This window comes from Plectropomus leopardus, chromosome 13 (genome assembly GCF_008729295.1).
Source record: "Plectropomus leopardus isolate mb chromosome 13, YSFRI_Pleo_2.0, whole genome shotgun sequence".
Taxonomy (NCBI): Eukaryota; Metazoa; Chordata; class Actinopteri; order Perciformes; family Serranidae; genus Plectropomus; species Plectropomus leopardus.
The window spans coordinates 23,060,418-23,075,609 of record NC_056475.1 but is presented as its reverse complement, the minus strand read 5'-3'; the positions used below and the strand labels follow the sequence as shown (position 1 = coordinate 23,075,609).

Sequence of the window (15,192 nt, the reverse complement as noted above, 5' to 3'; positions counted from 1 at the left end):
AACTGTCTCTTTAATCCCTCACGACAAGACAAGAAAACTGCAGAGTAGATACGGACTGTAACAGGTGATAAGAGGAGCCAACACACCAGCTGTCATATATTTACCTGCATTGCAGGTTTGTAGAAGCTGGTGTTGAAAATAATGTGACAGAGAGCATCAGGTGAGTCATGGTGGGTTACTGTGTCTATCTGAAAAGAGACAATTTAGCTTCCACGGACCAAATATTGGCACCCCTCCTTTACAGTAGTTCTGCTTGCCTGAGACAGTGCAGACCAAACCTAGGACGAAGTCTGCGGCGCAGTCGCCAATAGCTGAGTCACCTCCCCTGGCCGAGGACCACTGTGACAGTCCGAGGCTGAGATGCTCTCAAACACCCTCACTGGGCTCACACAACCTTTTAGACTTACTGCCACACCCGCTTGCCCCTCACTGGCAAAGAGCTCTTTCAAGCAGCAGCCCCTGCATTAAGTGATCCCATTGTAGTTTGCCTGGGGCAGCGAATCCCACTGAACAGACTTGGATTCCACTTCTTCATCCGTGTACACTGAGCGTGTACAGGCCAAGGCATTCAAAGCATAGATTACTCTGGTCAAAGCCAGGAATGAGGTCAGCACAGCGGGAGTCCCTCTAGATGCAGTTGAGCCTCCAGTGAAGCTTGTCTATGGGTATTTCAAAATCAATCTGGTTGAGTAGATTGGAAAAATAAACAATGAGCAGCAGTGGTTTTCGCAGCAGTCACCATTGCCGTGCAGCAGTTGCAGACTGATTGGCGTGTATGCAAAATTCAGGGCATTATGCCGCATAGTGAGGGCAGTAAGCCTCCAGAGGGGAACACACACATTTAGCCCATTAGAGGCACAAGTCTGTGCAAGATGAACGTGCTGGAGAGTAACAAAGTCCATCCCAGAACTTCCCAGGCAGAATTAGTGGAGTTAAGGGAGGAAGATTTACTGTGGTGTAGTCACAGAGGCATAACTGCTGTGAGGTTTAATGCGATAAAATAAAGCCACATAATGTTGCAACTTACCTGTCAAATGATTACACCGTTACATATAAATCATGAAGAAATATACTTTGGAGTTGAGGGATTTACCAATGAAATATGGCAGAGAAAGTGCATGGCTAAGACACAGTTATTGGGTTGATTTGTACTTGTAATGTTAATATAATAACCAGACAGTCTGGGGAGGTCATGATACGCAGTGCAGCAATAAAATCCCTGATAAAGCAGCAGAGGAGCAACCTCCAATGTTAATTGACAATGTCGTGATTCATTTAAAATTGAGCATTAAATAGTAATTAAGTTTTATTAACTGACATTTATTTTGTCAGATTTTCTTATAATCATCAAATGTATTATTTAGGCTTATAACCAACACCAACCAAAGTAAGTTTAGATATAAAAGAACTCACCAGAGTGTTTGCTGCTATGTACCCATGTGCCGACTTGTCTGAAATAGAAACAACCGTTACTAAAGTCTTTTGTATTAGGCATAAGAATGAATATAAAATGCTTTTTTTATATATATTGGTTGATGCATTTTTTTTTACCAGTATTATGGTATTGCTTACCTCCCGAGGTGAAACTCATGTATTTCTGGTTGTTAACTGTCTCTTTGGAGTCGTAGAACTTTAAGACGTCCAACACGGCCTGCGGATTCTTCTTTTGCTCCAGCTTGGTGATGTTCGAGGTCTGTAGGAGCCGTGCCCATTGCTCCGGGATACCCTGCACAAACAGACAGCGGTCAAATGCTAAAAAGTTGTAATATTAATGCAATTTTCAGGTTTTACCCTGAGGAACGAGTGTGGGTTGTTAATAGTGCTTCAATCACAGCCAGAAACTGTCAAAAAAACAGAGGTATGGTTTATTTTTATCGTCTTTCATTGAGGCATATGAAAAAACTAAAGTTTTCTCTTGAATTCAACGTAACACCAGGTGAGTAACTGAAATGCCGATGGTCATTTTGTTCTTAGCCTATTTGTTTTATTGCATTTTTTAATCGCTGAACATTAAGACTTAAGACATTAAGACACGAGCTGAATGTGGATTAACAATGGGTTTCATTCATCCCATCTCTGTAAACTTGTGGATATTTAAAGCAACTGTTGACTAAATAGACTACTGTTCAGTGGAAGCAGTAAAGGATGATACTTGGAGGGGAACCATGAAAGAAGTGGAATCAAAGAGGTTTGGTATAAAATGGTCTTAATGGGGCACTTTGTTTCATACACACAGCTTATCAAATGAACAAGGAACTATTTGTTACTGATGTCACACACTGAGAGCTGTACATTTGGAAGTCAAATAGACCACAACACATGCAGCAGATCCTGATTGTAAAAGTTGTTTTAAGTCTTGGATTGCTCATCAGTTCTTTCATAGAAAAATAATTATTCCCCTCAGTTATATTACTATGTGTCTGTTTTTCCATGTTATAGTATTATGATTCTATTATGCATGTTTTCATATGCCAAACTAAATCATTTCACAGTAAACACATTAACAGTACACAAACATCTGTTTATGTGTTTTCATTCTAAAGAGCATAATGTCAATGCTTTTATCATAACAGAGGATCACCTCAATGATAAGTCATTAACATACTGTAAACAAGGTGTGCAAAACAACATAACAGTGTAATGCAATTCATTACAATAACTTCCCCTGCAACACCTTCCTCGCCAGTAAACAGGAAGGACAAACTTCAAAGTAAAATACACAAAATAGAAATAGCTGTAAACATCTATGGAGTGAAAACTGAACTTTAAAAGGTTTATAAGCTTTTTGAGAGTTATTCCATTGAAGCACTCACAAGATCACTGCAAACCAACACTTTCTCACCCCAACTAGTCAAATGCCAATGCTTTGTCAGTTGACCTACACATCAAAACATGATGTGGCCAGTACCCGCTTGTCTCACTTTTGGACTTTCAGGCTTAGCGTGTCAATTTACGCTTGTTACATGCATTGTGTCTCTTCAAAATACACTTCCGTTTTCACAGGGAATGCAGAGGTTCTGCTGGTTAAAGGCATTTGAACTTACAACATAGGTAAAACTGTTTAGGTTTACTTCTTTAAATTTAGGTGACAAAAGTTCATGGTTGGGTTTAGGGAAAAAACACCATGGTTTGGCATAAAATGAGTAGGGTCGTTACTAACATCATGCAATGTCACGTGACATACAACATGTGACAGGGTTACAGGGGGACTTTTAGTTTCACTAGCCACATTTACACTGCCTGTTCAAGGTGGATTAACATCCTTATACCGTCTCGCCGTCTGTAAATAACATCCGATCACGGAAAGGGGGACAGAGTGGTCTCACCTCTAAGCTGGGACTGGAGGTAGTAACGGCGCTGAAACGAGCTCTGTGTAAAATATAAAGCCGGACAGACATGACCATGGTCGGCATGAGTGTGACATTTTGACGACGTGCTTATGTGTGCAACCCACCGTGGCAGATTTAAAAAGCAGCTGATAGCATAGCAGCTAATTCAAAGAAGAACGGCAGCTGTAAATGTCCGCAAACTGGGAAAACAATGTGATCAGAGATGGTAAATGCTTTTGTTATTGTTTATAAAGTGCTGCCAACGCACATGTTATATGTCATACTGGAAGCGGACATTGTGTGTTAAACGTCACACCCACTGTGCCTATTTTGATCGCGGGATTTTTTTAATTATTATTTTGTTATTTTCATTTATTGTGTTGCAGTGGAGCAATATGATGCCGCCATCATTTGGTTCTGTGTAAACATTCAGAGATGGTCTAAAGGGGGGACTATGTTGTGACCCTATAGCGCAATCTCTGTCCAGATTCCTGGATTGAAGTCCGGAGTTTCTTTGACCCTTCCACACCCCCATCTATCTGCTCCATGCAGACTTTCTCGCTCTTTATTTATTGACCGGCAGCGTCAGAAACAACTACCGCCAGGTGCATACAATACCACTGCTAAAGGTGCCTCTGTGCATCAGTGCCTGCTGATGAGGTCCACTGATAAAGCGCTGGCATTTGGCAAGTTGGTAGTGAGATAATGAGTCTAGTGTTTAAGTTTCAAAGTCCTTAATAATATATTAGATCAACTAAGAGTCCCTAATGGTACGGGTCTGGTATAAAGAATAAACCATCAAATTCAGATCAATTTAAGATCATTAAATAGAGAAAATTAAAGAAGGAGACAGAGTTGTAGTGTTATATATCCAGGTTTGTGTAAGAACAACACATCTGCTGTCAACAGAAACTGCAGCTAAAATGTAATGTACCAGGAAACACTAAAGTATTCCAGTGCAGGTTTCACCTGAAAGAGGAGATCAAGTGATTGTTATTCAAGTCACTTGTATTACCAACTTTATGCGGAGGAAAATATATCATTAGTTGACTCTGTGCCTGAGGGGATTGTGATTTTAGAAATGCTTGCCTGGGACTGTGCTTTCAGGTGGGAGGAGGATTTTAGAAGCACATCAGTCCCTGTTTATATGCCCGATTGTCAGGTGAAAGAGATACTCACTGTGAATTCTCCCGTTACAGCATCAAAGCCGACATGAATGGTGTGTTCAAAGTCTGAGGGTAGGGATATCTCAGGACGTTCCTTCTCCTTCTTCTTGTTTGCTGCAGGAGACGAAAAAGAAATGATTACAGGCTGATTTGTAGTAATTGTACACACAGGTAAACTTGTAAATAATGTGAATCAAAGTGGGGCAGAGCATGAGGGTGACATGTGGGGGAGGATACTCACTCTTGTCTCCCCCGGGGAAAATGGAGCGCAGGCGGACTTTCTTGTTTTTCTCTTCAGGAGCCATTGGAAGCGGTTTAGAGGCGTGATTCAGCGATGAAGAGTCTCGGGAACTACTGTTCATTCTCAAGGGGGGGGCTGGTGGTTTCTCTTCAATATCGACACTATCAGACATCTTTAGTAGCACTCACAATGTCCTGTGAGAGAGGGGAGAGAGATGAAGGAGTTAAAAAAATCTGGATATGGATCAGTAGGGACTCGTGAAGGTTACAGAATCTCGCTGGATGCACCAAACATAACAATCTTGAATTTTTACAAGTACTTACCATAGTATTTACAAAAAACACAATTATATTATGTGTCAATATCAAGGTCGGCTGCAAGCAATGGGGGCAACTTTGTGCACACTTTACATATTTCTCTTTTTTTTTTGGTGAAATGCATAATCTATAATTTAAATTAACCTATAAAATGTCAGAAAAGAGTGTAGAATTGGCCACTGGAAATCAGAGCCCTATGTTATGTTTTAATACTGCTTCTTTTGTCCAAAGTATTAAATCTATAATGATGTTATACAGAGAAAAGCAGCTAAAATTCAAATTTGAAAAGCTGGGACCAGTGAATCTTCTCCTTTTCTGATTATTAAAATTAAGTTTTCGGGGGGCCCCACCAGCTCATCTGGTAGTGTGGGTGCCGAATGCACAAAAGTTAAGTCCCTGCATGTCATCCCCTCTCTCTACCACATTCACTCTAAAATCTATTACAGCAGTCACATGAATTTTTATTTTTGACTCAAAAGTCTCTATTTCATAAAAGTGGTCTAAATGGGTAAACACGTTCAATTTAAGACTTGAAGTGTTTTTAAATAACAATTAGAAAAAAAACAAAGACCAAACTTGCAATGGAAATACACAAAAGTAAAAAATATACCCTTTCCAAGTAAATACTTTATGTCAGTTCAAAATGAATAATAAGGTAAAATGACACTGCTGATACTTTCTTGCTTACCACTTAGAAAAAAATAAACTAATGAGCAGGCTGGTGAGCGGGGCCTTAGTTTAATGATGCAGACTAGAGTGCCTAAGGGATGATTTTTCTCTCTGTAGGCCGAAATCAGTGTCAGCCTGGTTCCCTCGTCAAAAGATTAGTGGATTTTTCCTTTGGACTCTGGATTATAGCAGTTTTGTTCAGCAATATAATTTTCTCAAATGAACACCACTTTTAAGATTTTTGAAGCCTAAATTCAATCACCAGAAGGAAAAAAAACTAACGTGAGGCTATAAACAAACTACACCACGTTCACTTGACTTAATATCCCTAACCCAACTAGTCATGTCGGCATGATAATGTTGTCAAGTCAGGTCAAGTCAATTTATTTATAAAGCCCATTATTACAAAACACAGTTTGCCTCAGAGGGCTTTACAGCAAACAACATCCCTCTGCCCTTAGACCCTCACATTGTCTAAGGAAAAACTCCCCCCAAAAAACCTGTAACGGGGGAAAAAATGGCAGAAACCTCAGAAAAGTGTAGCGTGTAGTCGCATTGAGCCACTTATTGGCAACTGCCTTTTTAAAGACACTTGGAAAATATGAAAGTCTTTTAAGCTTGTGTGAACTACAGACCTTATTTCAAGCATCCTACCAAAAAAACATTCAGAAAACTTAACCAAGAGTGCTAAAAAAGTCATTTCAAAGTTTCAGGATTCACTCCAGGAACACTCTATTACATGATCTAAATGCATAGAGGGGGCAAAAAAAGGGGCATTGTGCACATACAGGTGTTGAAGTCTGTTCCCCTGTCAAATAGAGTTTCCCTCTTGTTAAAATGATGTTTCCTGAAGCGCCAACACCCAAAATTATTCTAGTGAGATAACTAAAACAACATGGACAATGATATACTGAAGGAGTTGCAAAGGCTTAAGTGTATTTCATGTCTCTGTGGCTGTTTTCTGAATCAGCTGAACTGGGGTAATATAAATGTGACAAAGCCAGATCAACACTTGCATTCAGACAGATCCAACACTTACAGAAGACTCTGAGTTACAGTTTCAAATTATTGTATTTTTTCGAGCTGTGGCCTATTTTAGCACAAGGGATCCTGTTACAGCGACACTGGCTGCAGGTCTGATCTACAAAATTCTCTGCTAACATGTCTGAGACTGAGAACAGTAGATTTAGATATTGTTTAGAAGAAGACTCAACTGATATTTTCAATGTGATGCAAAAGAAAAGAGAATTGAGAATATGAAATGTGTTTCCCCTTGCTATAGAGGATTGGGAAGTGAGGTGTAGTCTGATGTCCAGCGGCTCAGTTCAGCTGTGAAAACAGTAACCAGGAGTTGATTCTAAGAGAAACGGGCAAGAGTAAACGTTCCCATCACTCATCCTCTCGTCTTCCATCTACCCATCCCACACTACCATCTTAAACTCCTTCACTGCCTCACCCTGAGGCCAAGCCCATCATGTGATGTGCAGCACAACCGTCCCAGAAAGCAGGCCATCCAGGCTGCCCCCTTAGTGAAGACCTACATTAGCAAACAAAGACCACTCCTCAGCTCTTACACAGCGCTCACTGCCTCTGACAAATCACACGTATGCCTTCATAGTGGCCTTTATAATTTTATGTAACCATCTTCTTGCACAAGGCAAAATCTGGTTGGTGACTCCCAACTCTCTGTTAAGTTTCCAAAAGAACTTGTTTTGAATTAAGGAATTAGATTAGAAGAAAAAATGTATATATTAATGAGAGAATCAGATATGTCCACAGTAATAGCATTATAACAATATGAATATTGTCTTCTTGTGAAACATATTTGTCAGTAATGTGTCACTTCCTGTTTGGACTGAACAGCAAAAAACCAACAGAATCTCACAGATTATGTTTATTGTTGTTATAACTCTATAACTATTACCTTATGGGTATTTGATTTAAAGTGAAAATAGCCATGTGTTTTGCTTTAATTTATCATTAGAAGTTAAATATTGACTGCACATTGTATGTGCTATAGAATAATGACACCCTCTGCTTTTTGATCGGTTCCTTAAAAGCCTCGCTTTCATTATGAAATTGCGTCTGCCACTAGGTACTCCCAGGAAAACGAAGGCTTGACTTACTGTAGAAAGAAGTGCACCAACCATTATGCAACCAAATAAGGAAGTAGATAGTTCTTTTGTTTTCCCTGATAGCTATCTGCACCTTTCCTCAATTAACACAGAGTAAAAATATAAGTTCTTTGCAATAAACCAATATCAGAAATGGCAGACGGTGGAACAACCAAAGTAAGTGTGGAAACTATGAGAAAATAGACAATACCACTTGAAAATGCTAGGGGGGGCAATCACATAACTGCACAGAGGGAAGAGTGCATCTACTCCTATTTCATCTGGTACCAATGAGCTAGCTAACATTACAGTTCAGCTAGGAGAATGCCATTAATGTTTACATCTTGCACTGTCACCAACCTCATGAACCTCTTGTCCATAGGTGCATGCTTCCTTCTGTGCATTGATACTGTTGGCAGGTGTGCATTCCCGTAGAAAACAAAACAACATAAAACTGCTTACAACAAGGTCTGTGGACTATCTTGAATAACCAGGTCATCATTTCTAGAAAGAGACATTACTGTTGAGTTTTTCAAATGTATTGTTTTAACGTTTTAAGTGCCACATGCCGCGTGCCTTCTAGTTCCATTATATTGGAGAGAAGGCAGACATCTCTACGGCTGATATCTCCAAAACTCAACAACTCACGCTAAAACAATCTAGACTGATAAACAGCACAACAGGTAAAAGGAAAAATATGTATTTTTGATTTGGGGGTGAACTGTCCCCGTAAATCTGAATACTTCAATCGTATTTCCATATAAGTAGAAAAGTCAATCATCTAATGTAACAAATTTTCCTACTTTAGATGGCATTAATCATTAATATGTAATTCAGATGATTCTAATGTTTTATTCATTTGAGCTAGACGATAAAATATTTGCCAATAATTATCATGCAAAAAAAAGTCTTGATGATCAAACATTGGTCTGAAATAAAAGACCACCAACACAATCTTGATGATTCCTACTAAAGTCGACAGTGTTTTTTTTTTGTTCCCCTCTGCTGGTGGTGTGACGAGAATAACAATTTTGTTTCACTTGGCAAGAGAATGTAACACAGAAACTGGATTGTGATCATTTCAAAAGGACAAACTGTTCTATGATCACTGCAGGAAATTATTGGTAGATATTGGCCCAAACTTTGGCTGGGCTTGAATACCAGAGCTCACTATAGACGAATTTTCATGCAACAAATAGAGAAGCAAGAGGATGGCAACTAAGGGTAGGGAAAAATCAATTCTTGGATGCGTCTTGATTCTGTCTTCAGAGATTATGTCTCGGTTTAGAAAAATCAATAATAAGAAATCTCTAACCTGATTCTCAACATTATGTTTTAACATTTCCGGGATGTTTTTTAGGGCTGAACCCGTTGGATAATAAAACATAAGGACTGTAAGATATGTGCATTATTGTATCGTGCTTACATTCTATAAAGAAGTATTTCACAGCTGTAAAGATGCACTTTTCATAACATGCAGCTGCCTTTGCAGTAGAATACATAAACACTTCTGAAACTGGTGTTATATGGCCAGTAAACAGAGAAAAAATGTCTGTGGCTGTCGCACCAGATCAATAGACACTCCTTCTGGAGGGAGACATAATGCTAACTACTCCATCTAAACATATGAAAACAAGGCTGCCAGTTTGTGACAATCTCGAATAACAACTAAACAGTGCACTAAAACATGTTTCTGAAAACATTTTAGACGGGAAATAGGCAAAACAGTAACAAAATTTTGGTTTATATGTGATCAGACAGTATGGTGCCCATTTCCTGTTCACAAACTTACATTACATACAAACAGTGCAGTACAATATGTTTCTTAAAGCATTTTAAGCAAGAAATAGGCAGTGCAGTTCGGAGTTTGGTCTGACTTCAAGAGACAGAGGGGAGCGACTGTCTCTCTCCATCAGCTCTTTTCATATGAAAATGCAGAAGTGCAATCTGTCGTTAGAGCTACAGCCCAAGAGATCTGGGCGCTGGTAAGATGAAGAGAAGTTTACCACAGTTCATTTACACATACTACCCACATTGTTTTGATACAAGCTGGTTGAGAATTGGCACAGTACCCCATTAAGTTTAAACCAATTGGAAGGTGAAACTTAATAGGTGTAAACATGTGCGCAATGTTTACATTCCAAGCTAGGCTATTTCTTGAGTTTTGGTGAGGATGGCTGAGCTTGAGCAACCGCAGATGGATACAATCTGGAAGCCCCTGTCTTTAAAGCGAGCATATGCAAGCATTTTGGCCTCTGTCAAGTTCAAGGGAAAAGGGACCTGGACAAGAGCCATACTTCATGAACGTGAATTCATCTGTTTATTTTAATTATGGATCATTACAAATGTTTAAAAGTCGCAGTCACACACTGAGTAATAATCATATCGTAGCCCTCTGAATCGGAATTGCGAATTACCTAGAGATTCCCACCCCTTGTGGCATCAACAGTGAACTACAGGAAAGATTAATGGAAATGTGACTCACTCTTGACAGATTGGTTATTAATAAGTTACATGTTGATTCATCTAAGCTGGAAGGCACCCGCTATTTTTAAATAACCAGACAGCTCCAGACAAACACTTTATGATCGTACTGTACTTGCTGTTAAAGTTATTTTCCTGGTGGATTTTCAGGATCATATGAGATACACTGGTGTTGAGGGCTGACTCTGTTGGCAGTTTCTACCGTGTTGGGTGAGTTCCAGGTGAGAGTCCAGACAACAGCAGCAAACAGGTTCTCTTAGGTTGGGGCATAGGCGTGTCACTAACAACAAAACCTAGCAAAACTCTACTGTTTACAAAGTAATGTTGACAGGGAGCAACAGGGAGCTGCCGACAACATGGCTCTCATGACAAAAAAGCTACAGGAAGATGTCAAAACAAGAAAGAAGACATGGTGGCATGTTGTGGTGTGTGCCACATGACACAATGAGCCAGAGTTTAAAGTTAAAGGGTCATAGGGTTACTGTTTCAGTGTAAGCACCATAATCCCTTACGTATAGTCACCTTGTTTCCATTACAAAGACACATGCAAGTGGTACTGCCCTGTTCAGACTAATGCAGCTGTGACTGATGCCCCTGTTAATCCATTAACATAATCATGTGAGCACATTGCCAGCTACAGTATGTCATACAGCTTTTATATAGCCATGCACAGAAGTGGATGCACTGACACATGCACATGGCACAGGCAAAATCTGACAACAGCAGCTGGGACCTGATCAATCAGGTCACTATCTGGTCAGCAAATACACAGGAAACAAGATCAATAGCTGCAACATCAAATAATAACAAGGTGACAGGAGATTTTGAGCCATTTAAAAAATAAAATTGACTTTTCCTTGAGGCTTGGGTGAATCATACAGTGTGCCTTTGCTTTATCGATGCTAATGTCCTCCTTGGGAGCATGCAACACAGGATACACTTGCATAAAACAGAGCTCATAAATATGATAATTCAGTAAATGTTGGAGAGCAGTGTGGATGAATTATGTAGCAGAAAAACTCTTCAGCATCTGACTTTGGTCACTTCTGTCAGGCAGCGGCAATTTGCGCCACCAGCTGGAAATCCCAAGAAACCTAATTTTAACTGTTACAAACTTGCTGCTGTGTGGCTATTTGGCTAATCACCTGACCCGCGGGCTGCTGCAGCAGCTCTGCCGAGCGCTCAGACGGCTAAAGATTGCAGATTCATGGAGGCCCAGACATTACTGATTCTTCACTCACATAAAACACTGACCTATTTACTGTGCAGACTGACAGGCAAGCAAGCAGTCAGGGAGTACACTGTCCCTGAAACAAGCAGCTCCTATTTCAGAAACACACATAGGCCAGTCTCTCGACATTATAAATCAACTCTGCGTCTAAGGCACAACTATTTCAGCAGACAACAGTACAACAGATCATTTAAAAACCAATATGTGTAAAAATGCAGCTGTAACACTGATGGACAATCTGATCATTTCTCAGATATTACAAACCCAAACCTCTCTCTGCTTGGCTCGCTCGTGATGTTATGACAGCGATATACAGTATAAATGCACAAGTGTCTAAAAAAAACCACCCAGAACCACCGCAGACACACCAGCTCAGCTCAGATATTACTGGCGATGTTTTCACATTTCTCTTCCATAAAATATTAATCTATCCATGAAGAGCAGGCATTTTCTCGGCTCTTTCAAACATTAATGCAGAATTTGAATGGCTAACACAGGAAGAGGCTCTAATCTTGAGCCCATGGCGGCCCAGTAATGGCCCCGCAGTGGGGGGAGGGCTCCATAAGCCCGGCTCTTCATGCCCCCGATTAGGACACGCTCTCTGTTTGACTTGGCTTTAGCTTTGGCTGGGCTTCTTTGAAGGATGCTGATTACTTGGATGGGGTGGACAGCTAGAGGACATTTAAAGGATAAGGAGGAAGGGGGGGATACGCCAGAGCTGCAGTTTACCATTGTTATCTCCTTCATCTTGGTGCTGTTCATACAATACTTTTACTGGCCACTGTAGAGTGTTTTATAAACACAGAGTCAGAGAAGTTGGACGGTTTTACTGTTAGCAAGAGCAGAGAAAGACGAGGCCAGTTCAACCTTCATATAACACAGACGCTTCAGCCAGACATTAAAGCACTGGAGGCCGACGAGACACAGATGTCAACATGCAACTGCACAAACGCTGCTCTCTCACATGGTTGGCCCTCAAGGTCACAATAAAACACACAAAGTCACAGTGCAGATGCCATCCCCCTTTAATTTCAAATCAAGGCTGGGGGAGGAGAAATTTGGTCTGAACAGTTCAATTAAGTTAAAAAGGACGCTGTTTGAAAGGGATGTGAGACTCATTTATGGTCACAAGATCAAAACCTCATGTGGTCAAACATGCCACAGCGTCCTCAAGCAAATGATCTAATCTAATTTTAGTTCTATTTATTCATTTTAGTTAATAAAGCAGTGCGTAAGATTTAGTGGCATCTTCAGGATTGTAGACTGCAACCAGCTTAAACTTCTCTCTTGAACTAACGGTTAGGATTCCTTCAGTGTTCATTGTTCAGGAGGTTTTTACCGAAAGCTGAATTATCCGCAGAGGTCTCTTCCAAAACAAACTGACCTGCTTATTTAAACCAGCAGACACACTGAATAAGGCAGTTTCATGTTACAATTCAGTGTTTCTCAAACACTGTTCAGTTTAACACAGACGGGCTGGTAGCCCAGCGTCTGCTGAAGCCTGCTCACGCTTTTTCCCCAATGACTTAAGATTCAGACGTTCAGGAGGTTTTTACTGGGTTATTCACAGAGATTTCTTCCTCTCCAAAACAAACAGACCTGGTGATTTAAATATTTAAAAACACTAAAAAAAGCAGTTTCACGCTAAAAATATGTATTTTTCCGACACTGTTCGGCACATTCCAGAGGGGCTGCTAACTACAGTGGCCGTCACGAAAACGGCAGTGTTTGAGTTTTCTGTCCTGTGCTACTGTGAACAAAGACCAGCTTCCTATGTAGATGTAAACAGCTCATCTAAGATAACAAAAGCATGATGATTCTTACTTTCAGCTGATTATACACTCATGAAAACATACTTATTATATTTTATTCCATTTAATATATCTGCCCAAATTCTACATACTGGACCTTTAAATAAAAAGTTGAGCATGAGGCTAAATGGTCTTTTTGCTTCAGGAGCATAATGCTATGTGACTGCACTTTACCACCTGATGGTTATAATGTCATTTATTAGATATTTGTAGCATTTTCCTGAAGAGCCATTACTTCCACAGGCACTTAAGTTCTGTCTTCCTGAGAATTTACTTGGGTTTGTACCAGAAGTGGGGTCCAGTCCTAAATCTGAAATTAATAAACGTAATCCAGGCTTCTGCAGAATCACCCAATATCAACAGTGTTGTCTGGCTTCAAGGCTTAAAGGAATATTTTGACATTTTGGGGAACTATTGTGTAATTATGCGCTTTCTAGCAGAGAGTTAAGGCCTTTGCACACCAAGTCTGTATTTTTTATATGTTTTTTTTTTTTGTTGTTGTTTTTTTTAAATCTGTCATCCAATAATAATTGTCACATGTGGAAACCTTGTACACTGAGTCAGATGTGTCTCATTGTTCTATTTCTTGCAAACAAAATTGCACTACAAGACAAAATAGATTTGTCAAGAAGTGAGAATGATTTTGAGGTTCTCTCATTTTTTGAAAGCAGAAAACGAAATCCTGAGAAGGCGTCTGAAGCAGGTAGCATTGAACCTGCAGATAAAGGAGCTGCAGAATTATTCCGATCGTTTCCAGGTCTATTTCAGGATGTCGGTGGTACAGCTTGATATGCTGCTAGCAATACTGGAATCACACATTAAAAAAGATGACCACAAATTTTCACAATCTAATTGATCCTGAACAACAGCCGGAGGTAACATATATTTGGTAAGGACACACACACTGAGTGTTTGTTTGCGTGTGTGTGTGTCTGAGAGAGCGAGAGATGCCAAAAAATGCAGAAAATTGAACTGGTTTTCTACTTTCATAACAGATGACAGTTTCAGATTGTGATTTACACAACATGAGGTTGTAGTTGTTTTAAATGTGCAACAATGTCAGACAAAAAAAATGGACTGGAATGTTCGGAGGCCTTTAGATTGGAAGATTGATTCCACTCTCCTTCTAGAAACAAGGGGGAAGAGCTAGCCTGGCTCTGTCCAAAGGTAACTAAATCCATCTATACCAGCACCTCTAAAGCTCACACGTTATATCTTGTTTGTTTAAGTCGCAACATGTTCGTCCGGTTCATGCATGTATGAAGTCAGACTCAGTAGACCAAAAGAGCTGAAATTTGACACTCTGAAGCCAACTCACACATCATGGCCTACACATTCAACCTGAAATTTCCAAATAATCAAAATAGAGCTGTTTCCTGTTAAATACAGTCAATGTCTGTTACTTTGTTACTTTGATATAAAAATGTTTGACATATCAGCTTTTGTCTGATGAGGCTCCACCTCTCTGGTTTGGTCCCCCTCCTGTAAACTCTACTTTGCATACAGCTGCCAACGCCTGGTTCATGAAAGGGACAAGTCACAGCAATCTCATCAGTTTGCTTACAACAGGTGGCAGGTGAGACAGTGGTGTGTGTGTGTGAGTTTATTCTCAACACGACAACTAAGCATAAATCTTCTTGAGTTCACTGTAAGTACATAAGTTCCCGTCTCATATTTCATGATGTCATGGGGGAAACTTTGATTGCTGCAACTATTTTGAGCAGCATCAAACATCTCTATAAAGGGACACAATAAATATAAACTCGATAATATATTAATGATGCTGGAGCAAGAGCTTGATAAAAGCTTCATTACATTATTCATAAATAT

The 15,192-nt window shown here is 39.9% G+C and overlaps 1 protein-coding gene across 2 annotated transcripts in view; it reads right to left on the bottom strand.

The window, feature by feature from the left end:
* LOC121952544 (serine/threonine-protein kinase PAK 3) overlaps positions 1–15,192 on the bottom strand; it is a 39,997-nt gene that overhangs the window by 15,994 nt on the left and 8,811 nt on the right. Inside the window, exons 2-5 of one of the 2 annotated variants that reach the window (XM_042499297.1) lie at positions 4,737–4,929; positions 4,509–4,609; positions 1,573–1,726; positions 1,414–1,451 (exon numbers count right to left, since the gene is read on the bottom strand). In XM_042499297.1, coding sequence (XP_042355231.1) covers positions 1,414–1,451; positions 1,573–1,726; positions 4,509–4,609; positions 4,737–4,908 — 465 coding nt within the window. In that variant the 5' untranslated portion in view covers positions 4,909–4,929. Of the gene's footprint in view, positions 1–1,413; positions 1,452–1,572; positions 1,727–4,508; positions 4,610–4,736; positions 4,931–15,192 lie in introns of both variants that reach the window. The other variant, XM_042499298.1, reaches the window with a different exon arrangement.